The following is a 22,600-nucleotide window of genomic DNA, read 5'->3' on the forward strand; positions in this document are numbered from 1 at the left end:
TATAGGGGATGGGGGAACTGTAAGTTATTATAATAAAAAAAGGCAGAGAAAGAGGCAAAGCAGAGAAACACTTGCAAATTATATACAAGATACACTGTGAGGTCCATTTACTATTTTTAAAAGGTGCCTTTCGCTTACTGATATAGCCACATTTTCATGATTACCTTTTAGGATGCTCTACATTTGACTTTAACAACAGCAAAGAATTTGGAATAATGGCACCTATAGAAATTGTTCCAAGTGCAATAGGATCAACAGTGAAGGCTGAGCCAGTTTACAATAGTAGCAGATCATTGTATCCTATTAGCCATAGCTCAAAACAGGAGAAAAGAAAATGAAACCTTTCATTGGCCAACTTCATAGATTATAGAATGCAAGTTTTCAGAACTACGTAGGTCCCTGGTTTAACCTCCAATTCTAACCATATGTGTTGGCACACCACTGCAAATTATACTATACTAATTATTCTTTGTGTACAGCCCTTGTTTGTACACAGCACAGGATCCCTTATGTCCAATCAATGAGCCACGTGGTAATTAAAAGCCTGCAAACACAAGCAGATCTCAAGTTGCAATGCATGTAATCTATACAAGTTTTTATTATTGTGATGGAAACATATAATCATGCTGTATTGTGCTTATATGTGTCTTCCTTGAAGTTGGGTCTGTACTTGTTTATGTGTTTAGATGTGCATTTGGCAGGCATGGTAAACACTGTCTGAGGTCAGGGCAGACAAGTGCTAGAAAGCCCAAAACGTACATGAAACATATACCGAAAAATACACAAACTTCACATAAACAGTATTACAGATCACCAAGTGGACTCATGGGAAGTATCTGCACAGTTTTTGGTTTGCCTGTAATTACCAAAAGCTGCAGTCAGTCAGTCAGACAAGGCTTGGGACAATAATGTAGACTGTGCCCTGTAGCTACTCACTCCTTTGGCTACAGATATCTCAGGGGCGGCAACATCCAGGCAAGACAAGGCGGGTTAAACTACCTGACATGCTAGGAAATGTTTGTTTTATTTTTAGGCCTATTTACTTTTTCCAAACTTTATCTCAAAAAATTTTTAGGGTATAAGCGCCAACATATTTCGCAGTGCATCCACCACATTAATGTTTTCCCTATCCTTTAAAACTCAGCCAAAAAAAATGAAAGTCTTTTGAAGTAATGAAACCATAATGTACTGTTGTGCTACACTGGTAAAATTACTGTATTTACTTCCAAAAGACTACTATAGTTTATTTAAATAAGCTGCTGTGTAGTCATGGGGGCAGCCAATCAAAGCTGAAAAAGGAGAAACGGCACAGGATACAAAATGTTAGGCACCCCCAAGTGATTGTATGGACTTACCTGAAACCCAAAGCTGGTGCTCCTATCAGCAGAAAACTGCACCAGCCTGAGGTTATACCAGTGAGCACCATGGAGTGATCTTCTTCCGACTTCTTCTTTCTTCAAATTTCCCGAGGCAGACACATGTGCAGTTGAATAAAATAGCCGGCTTTTTAGTTTAAGTTCGGCTTTTCACTCTACTACGCATGCGCAGCCGCGCAAAGAAAGAGGAAGAATGAAGAGGATCACTCCATGGTGCTCACTGGAAGAACCCCAGGCCGGTGCAGTTTTCTGCTGATAGGAGCACCGGCCCGGGGTTTCAGGTAAGTCAATACAATCACTTTGGGGTGCCTAACATCCCCAAGTGCAAGAACACTTTCCTTCTCCTTTAATAGATCTCTGAAGTTACAATATCTTTCTAAAAGTATAAGAGCAATATGTCATTGGACAATTAATCCATCACTTTCTGTTCTCAAGGAGGTTTGGTTCCAGCATGCATTCACTAATGTTACTAACTGCCCCTGGTTCAGTACTAGTGGGGCTCATTTTTTATCAACAGTAGGCAGATCTCCACCTATGCAGTAACCTATGGCAATCCAATATTTGCTTTCATTGTTCTACCTGCAGCTGGCTGAAAAAAAAAAACAAATTACTGATTCGTTGCTATAGGATGTTGCCCAGGTTCAAATTTGCCTTGTGTGCAAACATATCATAAAATTAAAAAGGTAGAGAGTGCCAGAGCAATTTATTTTTCATTTATATGTTAGGGGTTAATCAATGGCAGGCAATTAGGAAAACAATCCCCTGCCCCCAGCTGGAATGTCAGTAATGGCAACCATATATGGGCAAACCAATCAACAAACTGATTTCGTTTAGGGGCAGCTTAAAGGAACAGTTCGGTGTGAAAATAAAAACTGGGTAAATAGATAGGCTGTGCAAAGAAAATTACACAGAGTTTTGGATATTTAGCAGTCATGTTTTCTTCCATATTGTGAAAGATCAAACCAAGATGCAACAATCCTTTCAATGACATCTGACACTCCAAGTCTAGATACTTCAATGTATTTTCTTAAATGTTTCCCCCTCGCATACACCCAAGGCAGTTTCACAGCACAACAACTCGGCATTTATAAGCTAATAATGACATAATACATTTAGCCGCTACAGTTTTTAAACCAGGATTAAAATAAATAGGTTCATGTGCAAACAGAGGATTTCTAATCAATCAATAAGTTTTGCAACACAAAAAAAGGGTTGTGATTATTTCTATGCAGAAATCTATACTGTTTATCACGCTAGTTCTTATTTAGAGTCGATATAGGAAAAAAGTCCTCTAAGTTCAGCCTTGCTCTGGTATTTGTCCTTGTGAATATGTGTAGTATCACCAAAATCTTCATCTAGCCAACCATTTCCTACCTTCTTCTTGGCTTTCAGACAGGGTGTACCGTTTGCTAGAAGAGCGTTTAAAGTTAGGTGCCGGTCGGTCTATGAGGGCGCTTGCCTGTTGAGTCTGTGCCTGCGTGCGCCCACTGTAACGGAACTTTGAACCCATCACTAGGAATCCCTTGGGGGCTGGTTCTGGGGACACAAGCCTAAAAAGTCAACAGTAGAGGTTTATGTATCATTCAAATATAATTTGCTGTTACGTTGAGCACATATCTGTCCTTACAAACCAATATATTTTTCTACTCCTGCACTCACCAATGGATATATCAGCACTACCTTGTAACTCCTTCTAATGCACTGAACTGACCTAATATATATGGTGTCTCAAGCTAATATTTCTAATTCTACTCCATTCAAAGATCCAAGGCATTAGGTTTTTAGTCCAACCTGTGCACATGTTATTACCCAACATATCTATTGTGGCCTTCTTATAATACTCCTTCTATTCTCACTATGCCTTACGGAGGCTGAAGGCTGTTTCAACACCCCTAGTAGTACCACTGAACTTACCTAAAGAATGTGTGATGTTCTATGCAAACTTTCCACAAACGCTTTGCAGCTCGATGATTGGGGAGCTTGAAACCAATGGTGCTTTCAAACTGCTCGTACTGAAGGAAGTTAGAACATGATATTAGTAGGAGGCAGAGGGGAGATGAATCCTCCCGTTTTATGAAAACGTGTAAGATGATCTTTTCCTCTTTCTCCCTACAACTGCTGTTCAGGGCAGTTGCCCTGATGCGGACAACGCTATGTACAAGGAACCCAATGCAATCTTTTACTCACCTCCCCCGGTCGTATTTTAATGTAAAAGTTGCTCCTTTTGTAGGAAATCTTGAGGATTTTGGGCCAAGCAAAGCGGTTTATTCGCAGCCGGTCTCTGTAGATCAAAAGCCCATTGGCACAAACTCCCAGCATTATATCAATCCCCTCAGAGTCCTGCAGGCCAAGGCACATGAGTCAGGTAAGACCGAAACAACTTACTGGCTCTGGCAATATCAGCAAATGAGGAGTTGCCATGGAATATAACAGACACAGACCAGCATGAACACAATAAGGATACTGAAGATAGAGCTTTGCAGGAAGTTTCAGAAGATAGGGTACCTTGGCATGATGTAGGTCCACTCCATACATAGACAGCTTCTTGGCATTTTCTAGAAAATGAATCTCAGCTTCTGCCGGAGTCATCCCCCTAAATTGTAAAAGGAGCAATTGTTATATGAATTGGGGATGCCCACAACCATCACATTCCATGAACCTGTTTTTGCAACCCCAACACAGTGATGGTAACTACCTCCAGTAGAGAGCACACACTTTTTGTTGCACTGCATCCCTTCAAATGCTCTCTTACCTGTATGTTTTGTGCAGTTCCATTATTCTCTCCTCCAGCTCTCGCGTCTGGTTGGGGGAGAAGCGCAGCTCGCTAACATAGTTTCCATGATGCTCCTCAGGATCATAGTCGCCCAATTCAGCTTGGACAGTATACGACCCAAGCAGGGCATGTGTGACAAACGAGCATGGTAGACGGCCACTGATGATGTCAGCACGTAGCTGCAGGCACAGGTAATACCTGCAAGACAAAGATACTGTATGATACTTCAAATTAATGGGATTTAATATGGTGCAAGAGACACAATATTGCCTGGGTCAGCTAATACCACCATCCAGTGCTCCTAAACAGACACTGCTTTTACTACTGTTGCACATCTTCAGTTATGTGTGTGTGTGTAATGATGAAAGAAAAACAGGCTGTTTTTTTACTGTCCTACAGCATTTATGCTGTATCAGATTTACTCGTTGACTCCTTCAGGTCTACTTCTGCAAGCTTGCCCACCAACAACTATTGCAAGTTGTGACTCTCAAGCTGAAAGCCCCAAAACATGGGCCAACATCTGTAGTACACATCTCCCAGTTTTTCAGTTTGACATTTTAGACTGTAAAGGTAATGTAATGATGGTTGGTGTTCATATGCCTGATCATGGGGACATCAGTGGCCCACTAGTTACACTTTTATAGGTTAATCTATGCAATTTGGTCATCTGCAGTACCCATCTCTGATCTCTCAGCCTATTCTAATGTCACTTTTAGTGTTCCCTATAATCTGTAAAAGCAAGAATAAGAAACCCTGCCTAGATATTCTCTTCTGCCATCGGATAACGGAACCCAATAACCTAAACTATTGGTCACTCTTCTTGATATTAAGCTGTGCCTTTTTGCTTCTAATTTCACATTTCGTTCTGTATATCAGAACCACTGTATAAATGCTGCTGCTTTTATTACCCATTTTACTTAACACTAACAATAGAAGGAATAAAAGAGCATGCAGTAGATTTGTGTGGGTGGGAAAATAACTGAAGAGGAACAGACAGACACCAAGCAGGGAATTAATGAAGCAAGTACCGCATAATGCTCTATTAATATTACTTGTAAGAATCACACACACACCACGGCAAGTCAGTTTATATCAAGACACTAAAAATGATTTCAGCCTGGACAGTGTTACTCTACACAAGGATAGCAATACAACATCAGGCTTTTGCTTGTAAATCCCTCCTATAATCAATTGGTGTTGACCTGCTCCCATTTGGGGTTTCACAGCTGCAGGATATGGCAGGATTACACGAGTAATATTTAAATAAGTGCAGACCCGGATTTGTGGAAAGGCCACCTAGGCCCGAGCCTAGGGCTGCAGGATTTTAGGGGGGCGGCATGCTGCCCAACCACACCCATATTGGTTCAAAAACACTGGGGATGCGCTGGAGATACAATCATTTTTTACATTTCCTGTGCACCAATCCTCATTGCTCAAGTCCAGATAATAAAAATTTGCACGAGGGGACAGGGGCGACAAACAACAGTGGGCCTAGGGGCGCCCACTATGTAAATCCGGCCCTGAATAAATGCATAAAAAATTGGCTTCTCTTGCTTATTGTGTACTGTGATCACCCACTTTCCAAGCAATAAACTACCTGTGTCTTTGTGTAGCAGTGGCGTATTTTGCTGAACCCCATAGCAATATCATTTTCAGGTCCCCCAAAACCTCAAAATTATTACCTTTCGTCACTAGTATATATTGAAATTAAAATACATGAAATTGCTCTCTGGGCAGGGGCCCATTGGGACCTCTGCACTTCTGCAACCTCCCGTACTCACAGGGGCTCATTTATAAACTTCACGCAGTGCAGAATCAATCACAGAGTGAATATATTTGCCCTGCACATGGTTATATTTATAAATCTGAATAATAGTGGTGTATTTAATGTGCAAACAGAATTGTAATTTTTTTTGCATTGTGAATGTTCATAACAGCTTTTTAAAGATGGCAAATTGCGAATTTAAAGCGCTGTCAACGATATTTTCGTGTACAACAGCCTCGCACAGTGGCCGCACTCATGCAAACACCCATCTAATTTGCAAAAATGTGTTCACAATGCAAACTTGCAAAAAACAGAAATATGGGCACAGCAATGCAATATGTTAGCATTCAGGAAAATACATCGGAAATCCAACAATTTGCAACTAAATATGCGCTGCAGAAACACTATAAATGACCTCCCATAGTGTCTACCCCTGGACTAGTAAGCAATTCTTACTAAGAGCCCCGCTATCAGCAGTGCCCTCTGTTGGCTGCTTCATTTTCATGAAAATGTTTTAGATTGCTTGCTTGGCTTTGCAAAGGATTACATTTTCAACAAATAATTCCCAAGGCACGAGTGTATTGCTCAACAAGGAAAGCCCTTAAAAAAGCATGTATTGTTCCCTAAACCCATAAGTGGTCAGTATACTGTTCCTGTAATCCATTTAGCTGATCTATAACACATACCTTGTAATATCCTCTGTAAGCAGGGATGGGTCTGGAGGATAAAACTTTACTGTGAAGCCAAATGTCCACGCACCACCTGCAGCGATAGTCAGTGAATGAGCAGGGTAATATGACCGGAAAATCACAGAGAAAAGACCAAGATTGACAGTAATGGTTAAACCTGACACTTCTTCATACAATATGCTCCGTTTTTGAATGATATGATAGTTTGTTCGCATTACCCATTGACTTGGCCGGTGAACCTCTTCAAGGCATTTATTGTGAATGGACAGTAAGCTCTGCGTCAGATAAGTATAATCAAACAGCTTCTGAAATATGTTTTATGAGGTTAATGCCAAATGGGGCTTAAAACCAGCCTGAGATCAGTCACTACACTAGCATTAGCATCCTCTCTTACCTGTACTCGAAATAATTGCGTCGGCCTGGGTCCGGCTGATTTAAGAGAAGAAGTGCAAAACTGCATTCTTCAGCTGTGTGTGCCTGCATCCGGTGCAATTGTTTCGAGTCAGGCATTTGCCTGATTCTGTACAGTTTAAGATCCACTTGCACATAAATATATTTATAATATTAATGTTCATATGTACTATTTTTTTTTTTTAAAAAATTGCATCTGTATGTATTTATTTTATTCACGTTTATTCATGTTAAATATCTATACATATACATCTATATATGGAGGCGCCTGTTTCCAAAGGGCACTGTATATAAGACAGTTCTCACTGACTGTAGCTGGACAGCTGACGCTAAATGCTAGTAGTAGCTGACTTATCTAACTCCTCTAGGCTGTGATAAATGAGAACTGACCCCAAGCACTTGCAATGCTGTAATGCTGTAAGCATAAACAGTAAACATGGCTTGTTAATACACCCAGATGGTAACCCTGAAATCATCAAAAATAAAGTAGATATGAATATTGATGTAGCAAAGTACAGGGGTCTTTTATGAGCACCCCTTAGTGCTCATTCACAGAGGATCTCTGCCCATGGATTGGCTGTGCTCCACACCCCATGCCAGATAAAAAAAAGTGTCTTGAAGGGTAGAGGTTTTTTTGGCAGGCATAGGCCAGCCCTGTCATATGGTCAGAGGACAGGCTGTAAGTACAGGGCTCAGTTGAAGCCTATGTCCACTACCACTTCCTAACCTGCACATCTGTATGAAGCTTAAGGTATTGGATAGGGTCACCAAGGTGCCTCTTGCCCCTCATGAATACAGAGTTGCTAAATGACAACAGGACTGTATTCATGGGGGATGCCAAAACAGAACACAGAAGCTTGCAGTAATTCTCTTTGAATTTGAATAATGCCTTCCAAATTGTTAATTAGCCCTTATTTGTATACAAACAGCACATGATAGTTCTCTTTGGGGCTTTTACCAAAAAGATGGGGTCAGGGATTCATTGTGCCTAAATACTAAAGTCACATAAATTCATTTTCCATTTTACCAGAATAAGGCTTCTAAGCACAGGGTAAATTCATACTCACTTTTGATCTGTTTCTTTATTTCTTTGGAAGGATCCAGCCAGTTCTGAAATACAGAAGGTAGATAGAAGTGAGAACCGCCATCATTTATGAGATGAGATGAGAATTGCAAAAGGTTACATTTTGAGCTAGCATGATCTTCAAAGCAAAACTAACACAATTGGGGGGGGGGTGTTAATTTGTAAATTACTGTTAGTCATGTTGGGATGGATATAGATGTTAATGTTGTCAGCAACAAGTTCTGAAAATGATTTCACCTTTTGACTGTCGGAGTCGCAGATTGTCAGGCCAAAGTAATCTTTTTCCAGAAGGTTGAGATGCCCACATACCGTATTGAACAGGACCTGCCCTCGAGAGTGCTTCTGTTAGGGAGAAAGAGACCTGACTGGTACCAATTCTTCTATATATTTTTATCTTGAATCTTTTCCCTGTAAGCGTGTAAATATGAGATTATCACAAGGAATGCTGGATGTATTCCCTTAGCTCACAGTTGCCCTTTCACCTAAGGCTTAAGAGACAGGCACATCAATACAGAACCTGCTCTGATTTTCCCTGACTCGTCCTTGTCAAGGAAAGAAATAATTTCACTGTAAAACTTCCCATTTAAGATGCTCTTTTGAGGCTGAAGATGAAGCCTATTCATCTTATATTAAAGATAAGATAAAAAGGGGTATTTTATGCCAGAGGCAGTACACCATCATATGCTAGTTATCTCCTGTAAGAACCAAGGACCCTTAAGGTGGCCATAGACGTAACAATCCCAAGAAAGATCATTAGTTTCAAAACACACGTGTAGAGCTGAATCATCAGATATACAGGTAGATTTACGGGAAGAAACAATAGAATTCTACCTGTATCTGACGATTCAGCACTAACAATGGCCGATATTTGGGTCCCTTCAAAGGCACCCGATCAAAATTTTCTGTCCAGCCAGATCGACGAGCCGACCGATATCCAAGTCTTCTGCTGATATCGGTCGGCTCTTTTTCCACCATACACGCACCGAATATCGGACGAAAATTCATTTCGTATGATATTATCTGCGCGTCTATGGCCACCTTTAGCCAGGTATCCACTGAATTGCAACAGTTACTCACCTCTACCTCACACTCATAGTTGGAAGAATCCAACAGTGTTACCCTGCAAAGAGCACTCTTGGGTTTCCTGGAATGTTTTTGGGGTGACCTCTGCATGTGGGTGGGTGTTGTTCGTTCTTCTGACATGTCCACTCTCTCTTCTCCCTGTTGGTTTATCCAAAACACATTAGAAGGGAAACTGCTGATCTCAGTATCAAGGCTTTCTAGTAACAGTTTTGATTAGTTAGCACTATAATGATCAAAAAGGGATACTTCACCCTACTATACATAAGGGGAATGCACAAGACCCAATGTCCAATGTATAATAGAACTATAATATCGAAATGACCATGAAGATTTTCATTCATCCAGGTCATGGTATATCTAGTATAGGTAAATCTAAAACAAATTAGAAAATTAGTGTCAACTTCAAGAACTACAAGGACCACTTCGTACTTTATAGTGAAACCCACACCTGAAACTAAATAAAAAACAAGGCTTCATGACCCAAAAAATTGATTATAATGACTCAATTTAAGCGTGGAGATGGTGCTTTTTAAAATGCCGGCAGAATGCTCTGATTCACTTAGACAAAATGCATGTACAACTGGACCAAACACATACTACACAGCAAGATGTAGCTACAATGATTACTGGGCACCAATCTGTGGGGTAACTAGTAACTAGTAGGGGTCGATGTGGCCTGGACACCTGCATTGCTGCAGCCAGAATCCACTAACTCCCAAAAGAAATAATTTCATTATTTAACTAGCTGTTTAACTCAACTCACCTCTTCAGGCCTCCATGCATTTTCACTGGCTCCTGGCCTCTCTACGTTGTTAGCAGGTGCATAGGGGGCATCTTGGGCATGTAGAGCAGGATTAGATACTCCATCCTGTGCAGGGCTCTCAGGGCCAGGAGTAAGTTCTGTCTCTGACCCCAGTTCTGTTGTCATGGTGACCGCTCTGTCTGATCAAGCAGGAGCTACAGAGAGAGACAGCATGGAAGAGAAACTGTCACTTTAAATTAGATAATACAAAAAAAATACATACATTAAAATCAGCGGTGCCACAATCAGGCATGATAACCTTCAATCAAGATTCCCAGCACTGAGGCTTTATAATCTTCCGTACGGTATATATTTGTCTACATTAGAACAGGCTGGCATTGACAAAGCCTGTCCTGATAATTATAATCACTGTCTAAGCCTGGCCAGATAATGCGTAGTCAAAGGATCCACTACAATACATTACATTGTATCCCAGCACTGTAAGCTAATAATTAGCAGCCAACTGAGCAATGCAAAAAAAAGAAAGGCAGTGGTCGTCTCTCTGAGACTGGTTACCAGCAGTCAGAAGGCAAGTGCACATTATGTAAAACACCAGCACTGCATGGATCTCTTCTTTAGAGCTCCCTGCCTCCTACCATATGCAGAAATCTCTCCACCCACGTACAGTGAGTCCAGATTATTCAGATGGGGTGTGAAGATAGAGGGATCCCCAGCCCCCGCACAGAATTGATTAATTTATATGGCACATACTGCCTAACGTACTGTGTAAGGCCTAAGTCTCTGCTGAATACTGTAGAACAGGGATATCCCAACTCCACACTGTAGGCCAGCGTTTGATCAGATTAGAATAAGGTTACAGAGAGAATGTAGTCTCCCTGCTATATGTACAGCAGAAAGAATTTGCCTTCATTTTTCTGCTTAACTGGCCTTCAAGCTGGAACCCCCAATCATAATTTGGCACCCAAGGAGGGTAAACCCCTACAGTTTGAGAACCTTTGCTCTAGCTGAAAAGTCACAATTTGGGTATACCTCCTTATAGAAAGTAATAAAAGTTGGTAACGGAAAGACTATTCGCACAAATAAGACTAAAAATCCACATCTCTCAATGTAAATTGTTCCTTAAACTGTTATTGCATTGCAAATTTTATTTTAAGAAGTGCTTGAAGGTGTTGTAATATTTTGGAGCAAACATAACAGAGGTCATTTATAAAGTTTGTGCAGCGAATATTTTTTTGCAAATGGTTGTATTGCCCATGTTTTTTCCTGAACGCTAATATATTGCACTGCTCTGCTCGTATTTCCGTTTTTTGCAAATTCACATTGTGAATACATTTTCGCAAATGAGACGGAAGTTTGCGCGAGCACACCCAATGTGCGAGGTTGTTGTGCGCGAAAATATCGTTGACAGTAACAAATTCCCACTTTGCTTGCGAATATTTTCTCCGCCACCAAAAGTTGTGGCGTAATTCAGTCGCAGAGTGTTCGCATAAATATTCGCAATTTGCGATTTTTGACATATTTAAAAAGCTCTTATAGACATTCACATTGTGCAAAAAAATTCGCAATTTTGTTTGTACCACACTTATTCAGCTTTATTAATATAACCATGCACAGGGCAAATATATTCACTTTGTGAATCAATCTGCCTTGCGCAAAGTTTATAAATGACCCCCAACGACTTTTTCAGTAAGAAGTTTTATTACATTGACTGCGCATTGGCGCAAACTATCAAATTTGTAAACGGTCTTCCACTGTAGGAAGTGGTCGCTAAACAGTTTCCGGGTTTGCAAAAGATATATTAAATTCGCGCAAAGCAAAATTTGTTTGTGCAAAGGCATAACTTTTCGCATTGCGAATAGTTTTTCTGTTACCAACTTTTAGTACATTTGGACTCCTACACAATCTGACCCACAAACATTTAATCCTCAACCAGACCAGCTACTGGTCATAAAAAATTGGAAGTGATGCCACCATAGGCAGAACGTGCTGTTATCTCCGTCCCCAGGAGTAATGCTAAGGGCAGTCAAGAAAATGGCAAGTAAGTCAGAGAAGCCTATTTTGCTGCCCACTGGCCTAAACCTCACCATAGCCACTTGTTAATCTGGGAACCCACCCCGCAGCAATACTCTTTCCTTTACATTTTAGTTACATACACAATGGGTGGGGATGCGAGGAGACACTGCCTTCGCCCAAGCAGGAGGAGCATATGGAATGACAGAGGCAATGGATATAGAAAACAAAAAACAATAAAAAGAGTAGAGTTCAGGGACACAGCAGATAGCCAGTACATTTTAACTTTATAATGCCTATATATTGCTACTTTACACTAGAGAGTTGCCTCTCCTTCTCTAACACTTCACTTCTTTTTCAATAGACACAATTCCAGAGCACTGTTTACTACAAGGGTGTATACATACAAATTTGATACAGATACTAGTCAGTACAGAAGTTAGTGTGCCCTGTTAAATAGAGGTAATAATCTTAATGTGAATTAGGGGTAAATGTGTCAATACAGGATTTTAAGGGTAAGGGCACACCTGGAGATTCGGGGAGATTTTGTCACCAGGCGACTAATCACCTCTTCTCTCTCCCCGAATGGCTTCCCCCTGTCTTCCTCCTGGTAGAATGTGAAATCACCTGCAGGATGGCACTCTTAGCGCTTCGTTTTCCCAAGTCGCCCGAAGTTGCCTATCGAATCGACGCAAGTGCATTGCCGCAGGTAATTTTTCATTTTAGTAGGCGGAAGGCAGGGGGATAGCAGTTTGGGGAGATTGTCGCGCCGAAGAAGAGGTGATTAGTCGCCAGGCGACTAAATCTCCCCGAATCTGCCCGTGTGCCCCTGCCCTAAAGGTAAGCTTATAAGTTGCTAAAAACACACTCTCCCAGTGCAACAGACTGAAGAACAGCTGGCTGCTTAATTGTTTAATCAATGTATATTGTTCAGCCTGCACTGAGACAATCAGACTGACCAATTGCAATCTGTGTATCAGCTGACACATAGCATGGGGTACTCCTGTTTCCAGTCAAGATTGCAAATGCAAGTGTATCATTGCTAAAATAGCTGCACGATTGGTACTTGTGCCCATACATTCTCCTTTGCACCTTGCAGCTATTTGTGACCCAGGCCTTATTTTTATTTTTCACATACCTAGATGGCAGCTTCAGGGGGGTGGCCCTTGCCTGACTATAAAGTCGCATTCAAATTAGAGGCAAGGTGCAGAATTGTAGGCAAAAACATTTTTTTTATAAAATGATAATTTGTTCCCAAAAATGCACTTTGCACCACGCAGTTTGTCGATAAATGAGCTTTTAGATAATTTGGGTCAATGGATTTGTACTGTATAATGAACTGTAGTATTAGGCCACAAGGGAAAAGCAAGCTAATGATTACTCAGTCTGGCATGTGTATGAGGCCTGCACTTTGACATAGGATTCTGAACAATCGGCCTGTGGTTTGTTGGGCAGTTTGGGCGGTTTGTTCTCCATAAGTGACTATCGACCCGGTGTCCCAAACTCTGTCCAATTTTGTCTGTCACCAGCTATGGTACAGTCTGATATATTACAAAACTTATATAAAATACTATAGTAGTTCATATAATTACTATGATATATTATATAGTTTATTCTGCATCTGCAATTCTGACTGTACAGTCACATACCTCCCAACTGTCCCTTTTTCAGAGGGACAGTCCCTCTTTTGACAGCTCAACCTGAGGTCCCTCATTTGTACTGGAAAGTCCCTCTTTTCTCTGCACTGAACAGCCAGAAAACGAAACAAAGTTTCTAACTTAATTGGCTTTTGGCAGAGAGGCCAGTACAGCTAACAGGTGCAACTAAGATACTTTGTAACAATTTTGAGATAAGAAAATAAGTAATTTTAACAGTTTAGATAAGGAGAAATATTTTCAAATTTTTATAATGAACATGGTAAAAGGGTGTCGCCACTAAAATGGGTGTGGTCAAAAAAATTGCCACACTACATGCAGAAAACATTTTTGTCCCTCTTTTTACTTCCAAAATGTTGGGAGGTATGCAGTCATACTATGCAGTTTTGATTAATCATACGTGCTGTGTATTTAATGTCATGCAACCATTTCACTGAATATTCATTCCTTCTGCAGAATTTTCTTTTATATGTATTTTCCCTGGGGTGAATACAGTATTTTCTCTTGTGCCAATTGACAGTAAGCCTGAACTCCTACAAACAGGAAGTCATATTTTCATTTCTAAAATAAATTACAATGTTTCCTGGAGCATTTGTGTTGGATTATTTTTTTGCCCAGGTGGAGAAAGTGCTTTCTGAGAGAGACAGGTGTCATTTGGGGCTCTGAGCAAGTTTCAGTAAGGCTTCACAAAAATACACAAAAAACACATTTATACTGGCCCAATTTGTACCCTGCGGTTTGTGGATAGAAGTTCCGGGTGCGAGTATAGACGCGGGTCGGCGGTTCTGCGGGCCGCTGGTCTTCTCAATAGCAATATTTAATCCTTTTTTCTGGTCACGCCTACTTCAGATGACATCACTTCCGGTTTACAATGAGAGTTTACAGACTACTGGTGCAGATCCATCAGGCTCAAGAGGTGCAAACCAAAGTGGTATGAATGGAAGAGCGAGAAGTAAATCTTTCTACAATATAACAAGGTCTGTGGGTGGGAGAAGCTAACAGAAGGAAACATGCTGTGTGTTTCATTTACACTGGGCACTGGGCCTGATGTACCAGATAGAAATTTTATTGGTAAAAATCTGCTCAAAGACTTTATGGGCTTCGCATCTGATGATGTGTATGCCTTCATTTATTTTCCTGGCACAAAGCAGTTTGATATCGGTTTTAAATTGCCCCAAAATCTGGATCTTTTCTGGGAAATTTTCCATAAAACTAAGAGAGGCCCTATATATAAAAACCTAAAGTTGGTTCAGTTATCAAAGCAGAGCACTGTGGCTATTACTGTTCTACTGCAATCTGAATTAACTGATGTCCTGTTCTGGCTTAAGAGAAAATGTCAGGTTCTGGAAGAACCTCAGAAACCTCAGTTTGATGATGAGGGTTACTGGATTGGAGGCTGGAAAATTAATCCAGATGGAAAATTTAATCCAGATGGAGGCAGAACGCAGCATTTGTCCCATAGCTTCTCCCTCCTGGAAGTTGCTGAGATGCCACCTAATCAAGAGTCACCTCATACACAAGCAGCCTCAGCAGATGATAGGTTCCAAGTTGTACAGAGGAAAAAGAAAAAATGTAAGACAAATGTTTAGGAGAAAAGGAAAAACACCAGTGATGATTCCCAGCAGTTACCCTATAAAGTTACTTCAGGCAGATTTGAAGTCTTGCAATCTTGTACTGAGACTGAAGATCAAACAGAACGTGAACAGTCACTTGGGAGATCAGTCTTTTGAGGAACTTCCAGAGAGACATGATGAGCCTTTATTATATTCAGTTAAAAGATGTGGCTCACAAGGTGACAATATGGGCAAGAAAAAAAATCTACGCTAACAGGTCCCAATGACTCTCAGGACCAGCTCACTTAATGTGAACAGTGTAAGAGCCACTGTGAGGGAGCTGATTTATAATGTCTTAAGAACTGTTATTTTTGATATTTGCTTTATAAAGAGACCAGGCTTAAGAACAATAATGATGTTTTTCATGCTAAAAGAGAGTGGACTTTGGGGCCCTCCTATTGGTCATTTGGATTAGATGAATATGTTGGGATAGAAGTCTTGTTTAAAAGAAATGATTTTTCTGTTGATAAAATAATTGAGATTCATCCTGGTAGGTGTCTCCTATTAGACTAAGAATGGTACCAGTTATCATATTATTAATGTTTATGGGCCTCAAAACATGTCTGATAGAAAAGATTTATTTTAAAAGATATTTATATGAAAGAATCTGATACAGATTACTGGAAAAATATGATTTGTATTTTCTGTTTTAAGACTCATTTGATGTAATTGTTTTTTTAATTGTTTTTGTAAATTTGTTGCAAGAATTTTTAATAAAACAAAAATTTCCTCCTATTGTTCCATATAACCTTCCCGATAACTCCTCCTATTGCTCCATATAACCCTCCCTATAACTCCTCCTATTACTCCATATAACCCTCACTATAACTCCTCCTATTGCTCCATATAACCCTCCCTATAACTCCTCCTATTGCTCCATATAACCCTCCCTATAACTCCTCCTATTGCTCCATATAACCCTCTCTATAACTCCTCCTATTGCTCCATATAACCTTCCCTATAACTCCTCCTATTGCTCCATATAACCCTCTCTATAACTCCTCCTATTGCTCCATATAACCTTCCCTATAACTCCTCCTATTGCTCCATATAACCCTCCCTATAACTCCTCCTATTGCTCCATATAACCCTCTCTATAACTCCTCCTATTGCTCCATATAACCTTCCCTATAATTCCCCCTATTGCTCCATCTAACCCTACATATAGCTACCCTTTTTGCTCCTATTGTTGCAACGATTATTACATATAACCCCTCCCAACAGTTCCTCATTATTCCCTCTTCTATAACCCTAAAATCATCATATTGTGTCTCTTTATTGCAATGCCACCCAACTGGTTCCGTAATATATATGAATGAGAAAGAGTTCCACTTGACAAGCAGCTATCCATGGCACATAGACAGGTGGCATGGCTGGTAAACCCCATTAACCCCCATTATTTCTCTTCTCGCGTATAAGCCTCTCTTCTGCTAGGCACAGGGCTTCAATCTAAAGGGGTCATACGAGACCTGTGTCTGTGTCACATAATTCAAGAAAAGGGTGGATTAATCCTTCATATAATCAATTTAACAAAAGCTCCTTCAATTTCTTGTCTTTTTTGTCCTTTAAGCAAGGCAAAAAGCCAACTGTGGGAATCTTATCGCTGGCTCCTTTTTCATGCTTGCTGTCATATTGCAGTCTTGGCTGTAAAAAGCTGCCATGGATGTGAGATTAACAGTCAGTGGGCAAGTTAGGTGGGGATATTATGGTACGGACAGTCCAACCTTAGATGATGGCCTAATGGCCTGTTCCCTCCAAGGCAGATGTGAATGTATTGATCATGTTTGTGCTTAAGCCAAAGAGCTTCTTTAAAAGAAAGTGGCGTTTATACAGAACTTGGCTCCCATGGGGCTCAAAAGGCTTTTCTGCAATAAACCATTTATGTGTATACTAAGTAGCTTGGGAGTTGGATAGGGGATGAGATTAACCCTCTAAAGCCATTATGTGAATCAAACATTGCTAGGCAGGTGAAAAAAGGGAGTCAATTTGAAAACAGAATTCATTAAAAGATAGTAAAGTGAGGCCCCATTGGGTAGAAAGAATTCTAGATCCAACTTAAACTGCAGCCTTTCAGCTGGTCTGAATTATAACTCCCAGTGTCTCCCAACAGCCTTCATCTGTAATTCAAGCAGATCTAGAGAGCTGCAGGTTGTACATCTTTGTTATATGTCATTCCAACCCCCCTCATATGGGCCTCAAGCTTCTGGCATTGCTTGGGGCCCACACTTTACTACCTACAATTCAAACCATGCTCTTTAGAGGTAATGTCAGAGAACTTAACCCTTAAGCCATATTTCATAACAATCAGGCTTTTAAAGGAAACTATATCTAAAGCACATCTCAAACTGCTGTCAAGCATTGTACTATAACAGTCATAAGTATTTATATTGCCTGTTCTGCACAGACCACACCCGCAAGTCACCCAAATAAATAAGGGAGACTCCTAGAAAATATACAGGCGTTAGGCGTGTACATCTCTTAAAGTGAGCCTGTTACTCCTCACAGCACAGTATCTGTGTGAGCATGATAAAAATTTAAATAATTTGTAGGGAATGCATTTATTAGCCACCAATCACCAATTTTGTGGGTAAGTGTCCATGCCCTAATTTTGATATAAGAAATGGTCACACTGTCATATTTATGTAAGACACTGTACAGTTGAATGTTGTTTTGCTTGTCTGTAGAATGAAACAATAATCCCAATATTGGTTGCAAGGGGTCACTACCTTAGATTACTAAGTAAGTACCGGGCTCCCATTGAATTTTGCCCATAATGAACAGCATGCAAATAAAGCTGCTCATAACATTGGCAGCTTTAAGATACCGATTCTGCCCTTTAAGACCAAGTCATTAGTTATCTGCCGACTCATCTATTGTTTATGGGCCCTCCGCAACTCCCTCCTCAACAGATATCTGTCCAAAAATCATTCATATATGTATGAGGCCTTGATATAACAACAACCAGTCTTGGCTCCCACTATGGTATCATTGTTGGCCCCAGGGCCAAACTACCAGGTCGGCTACATACAGCCCATCATATAGGTGGCCATTCTGAACAAAGATCCATTGGTTTAGCAATTTCACAAGTGGATCTTCGGGTTAGGTCAGCTGTAGGGTCAGGCCTCTGGACACCACTAGGCTAGTCACGTTCTGCCTCCAAAACTTGCACCCAGATGAAAATTATTCACTGACAGAACCTATACTTGGAAAAATTGGCACCAGATAGAGATGACTGCAATATTGGTGGGGTATGTTATACCAACAAGCATCGTAGCGCTAGGCCATTATAATCCCTTTTAAGGCCAGATCTATGCCAGAGAACTCCAGTTGGACACTCCTGACATAGGCCAATTGCCATCTTCCTAAAAAAAACAAATTTGGGTGTGTGTCTTCTAAAAAATAATGTACCCAGAAGCATTCTAAACACACGGCTGCATGTCAGATAAAAAGTAGCTCTGCATGAGTCATGGGAGGAGAGGCACAACGCCTTAAATACAGCTTTTGCCTTCTTTAGATCTAAGCTGACAGCAGCGTGGGATCCAAGCAACTCTGAGAAGGAAAGAACCCAAGCTTCCTACAAAATACTTCTCCCTGCTTCTGCTGAAAAGAAGTCTTACCTTACAGGGGCTGCCTGAACATTATAAGGAGTTATAGGCACGAGCATTAAGGGCACATTAATGCCCTTCTGAATTTTGGTTGTGTCTGTACCTAACAAGGTGAAGAAAGCAAAATAAGTTATAGGAAGAGTTTTATACCCTGTATAGAGTATTGGGGTGACACCAACAGCTGCTTAAGACCAATATAAGTAAAGACTCCCTTGCACCTAACAACGCTGCAGAGTGCAAGAGTGCAGTGCCCTCATGTGTTTAATCTAGCTGTATATCTACACACAAATACCAAATTTGCAAATTAATATGCATTCTACGTGGAACAACTGCAGGGGGCACCCTTCATTTCCCTAAAAATCTAAATAAGAGCTATAATTATGTCACTACCAGATATTCCTCTTGTATGAAACCAGAGAGATAAAAGTGGGCTGGACAGATTACACACACACTCTCTCGACAAAGTAAATACTCACAGTGTCAGAATTCCACAGGGCTTCACCAGCTAGTAGTTCTCTGTCATGAGGGTAATGTTCTTGGCAACCCTGCTTGCTCTGTCTCATTGCCAAAAAGTGAATCCCATTTGTAACCTGCTTGCTCCCCAAGGCAAAAAAATCATGGTGTGGCACTGAAGGGGTGAAACCTTCCCACACACACAGGGAAACACGGGGTGTGTACAGGAACTAGTGAGAAATCCTAGGGCAGGTTAGATGAGGAGGAGGAGGCGGCTCCAGGGCTGAAATGGGCTGGTGATACAAACCAGTCAGCACCACTTGCACAAGCAAAATGATTACCTGAGTATCCCCCTCAGGCAACCACAGTGACCTTCACATTCCAGTGATACACAACAACACAATACAGCCCAACTATCAGAGCATTACTGTACACAAACAGCACGACCGAAAACTGGCCGTCCGAAAAAACTAATAGTCACATCACAATCCCGTGCTCTGCACAAACACATCATTGCCGTACACTGGGCTCTCATACAACATTAGTCCTACAGGGGACAATTTTCAGGTGATTTCTTGCATGACAAGTCACACTACAAATGGCAGCCAAAGGACCAGTGTCCCATAAAGGAATGTTTACCATTTTTTGTGGCATTTTCTGAAATATTTAGGGCTGTTCCAAACTGGAGAGCTAGAGAGATGTTATTATGGGAAAGCTAGAAAATACAGCACAAATATACCTTCTGATTGTGTAGGCAGTGTGGCAAATATGAACAGTAGCTTAAACATTAACACATTAACACTAACACAAAAAAAATGTGTTTTTAAAGTAATTAAAATACAATATACTGTTTCCCTGCACTGGTAAAACTGATGTGTTTGCTTCATAAACACTGCAATAGTTTATATAAGCAAGCTACTATAGACATGGGTGCAGCCTTATAAAAGTCACAGGTTACACAGCAGATAACAGATGGATTTAGATTTCATTGTATTATACGGAACTATCTCCTATTTAACCTGTGCTAAGGATCAGCCTGTGCACTTTCCTCCACTTGCTCCTATTATCCCCATTACTACTGTAGGCACCATCTCTCCCTAATATACGTACCTGCTATCCCACAGCCACAGTCCCTTCCCAGAGACTATTATCCCCACTGTTACTATAGGCACAATCTCTCCCTACTATACCTGTTATCCCACAGCCACAGTCCCATCCCAGAGACTATTATCCACACTGCTACTATAGGCACCATCTCTCCCTACTATACCTGCTATCCCACAGCCACAGTCCCTTCCCAGAGACTATTATCCACACTGCTACTGTAGGCACCATCTCTCCCTACTAAACCTGCTATCCCACAGCCACAGTCCCATCCCAGAGACTATTATCCACACTGCTACTATAGGTACCATCTCTCCCTACTATACCTGCTATCCCACAGCCACACTCCCTTCCCAGAGACTATTATCCCACTGTTACTATAGGCACCATCTCTCCCTACTATACCTGCTATCCCACAGCCACAGTCCCATCCCAGAGACTATTATCCCACTGTTACTATAGGCACCATCTCTCCCTACTATACCTGCTATCCCACAGTCACAGTACCATCCCAGAGACTATTATCCCATTGCTACAATGTTACCATCACATCCTACTATACCTGTTATACTGAGGCTATTATCCTACTGCTACCAGTGGGAACTCCTCAGTGACTTATGCTTCTATTTTACAACAGGGGTTACTGTCACGGCCGGCACCCAACACCAGAACAGGTGCCAAGTACCCTGGTCTCGGCTCGGCTTCACCAGTAGTGTGACCACCGTTGGGCTTCGGGAGGAGCCCTCAGCTTACTTGGGTGCCACCTGGACTTAATGAGGGGTACAAGGCGAGATGTTCTGGCTGGCAAAGGGGCACGGCAGGTAGATAGTCTTTTGGGCCGAAGGTCACGGTACAAATGGAGCAGGCAAGAGAATCGTCAGACAGGCTGGGTCGAAGCAGGCAGATATCAAGAATTGTCAGGCAGGCAAGGGTCAAAACCGGGTAATCAAACAGATGGGGTCAGGCAGAAAGAGTAGTCGAGATGCAGGCAAAAGTCAGGATTCGGATATCAGAATTGTCAGGAACAGGCAGTGATCAAAAAACCAGATTAACAGACTAAAGTTACACAGGAACAGATAGCACAAGGCTTCAGGAACCACAGAAACAAGTTTCTATCACGGGCACTGGCTCGCCCTAGAATCAAAGATGGCGCCGGCACCAGCGCCAGCTCATGGACCATGCGGCGGGCGTCCCCGCCGACGGCGTGGCGGGCGACCCCGCCGCACAGGTATTGTTACAGTTACATTATTCACTATATATTGACACTTACAGTAAGAAAAATAGATATCAATAACATAAGGTCCTCACAATCAATCAGTTCACTGTATCAATGCAAAAGTAACACACACTGTAATCATTGTACAACATCAATGCGGTGACACAAACACAATTGTGGTTGAATGAAAATCACCAATATATTCTGCTGTGTGTTCAGCCAGGCCAACTTGTCCATCAAAAGCCACATGTCCCCACATGTCAACCTCATCTATGTGAAGTCTTCTGCCCCCTGGACATCCAAGTGTGCAAAGCGAGTCACATCACTGAATGTCTGCCCTGACAATAAGTGTACCTGGGGGGAAGGGGGGGTTTACCTCTGAGTTAAATGTAGATAGAATGTAGTGATAATCTGAAACTAATAATGCTAATAGTTTTATTTTTTTATTATTTGTAATTTTTGTTGTGTTATTTAGGGGGTTATTTATCAAAATCTGAGATTTTCTCACTATTTTACAAAAACCACTCTGACCAAATCTGCATTGACCCCCCCCCCTCCCTATTCATCAACGCATTTTTGCAAAAATGTCTTGTGCTGCAAATAGGGTTGCCACCTTTTCTGGAAAAAAAGTACTGGCCTTCCTATATATTTATCTTTTTTCCCTATTAATAACAATGGGATCAACCATAATTTTTACCGGCCAGGCCAGTAAAATACCGGCCAGGTGGCAACCCTAGCTGCAAAAGACTAAATAAAATTATGAAAAAAACCGAACCATAAATTTTTTTTTCGGATTTCACACTGAAAACTGCAGCTTTTTCGGATTTGATACCCAAGAACTGTGACTTTTTCAGATTCTAGCCTGAAAACAACTACATATTCGGATAACAGGACTAGACCAAGTACAGATCAGGATATCTTCCAATTGTAAACTGGACATCTGCCATTGATTTCTACATGGACTCTGCAGATCAGAGTTGGAGTACTTTTTTATTCTTTT

At 41.1% G+C, this 22,600-nt stretch overlaps 1 protein-coding gene across 9 annotated transcripts in view; it reads right to left on the minus strand.

Annotated features, from left to right (window-relative positions):
• The window catches only part of LOC108702752 (band 4.1-like protein 1), a 62,091-nt gene that overhangs the window by 20,848 nt on the left and 18,643 nt on the right, over positions 1–22,600 (minus strand). For 8 of the 9 annotated variants that reach the window (XM_041579093.1, XM_041579092.1, XM_041579094.1 and 5 more), the window contains exons 2-11: positions 9,945–10,138; positions 9,176–9,319; positions 8,336–8,440; positions 8,082–8,124; positions 6,601–6,676; positions 4,129–4,347; positions 3,882–3,969; positions 3,564–3,716; positions 3,291–3,388; positions 2,751–2,926 (exon numbers count right to left, since the gene is read on the minus strand). In XM_041579093.1, the coding sequence (XP_041435027.1) occupies positions 2,751–2,926; positions 3,291–3,388; positions 3,564–3,716; positions 3,882–3,969; positions 4,129–4,347; positions 6,601–6,676; positions 8,082–8,124; positions 8,336–8,440; positions 9,176–9,319; positions 9,945–10,109 (1,267 nt within the window). In that variant the 5' untranslated portion in view covers positions 10,110–10,138. Of the gene's footprint in view, positions 1–2,750; positions 2,927–3,290; positions 3,389–3,563; positions 3,717–3,881; positions 3,970–4,128; positions 4,348–6,600; positions 6,677–8,081; positions 8,125–8,335; positions 8,441–9,175; positions 9,320–9,944; positions 10,139–19,303; positions 19,469–22,600 lie in introns of those variants that run through there. The other variant, XM_018238401.2, reaches the window with a different exon arrangement.

Source organism: Xenopus laevis, chromosome 9_10S, assembly GCF_017654675.1.
Source record: "Xenopus laevis strain J_2021 chromosome 9_10S, Xenopus_laevis_v10.1, whole genome shotgun sequence".
In the NCBI taxonomy this organism is placed as follows: Eukaryota; Metazoa; Chordata; class Amphibia; order Anura; family Pipidae; genus Xenopus; species Xenopus laevis.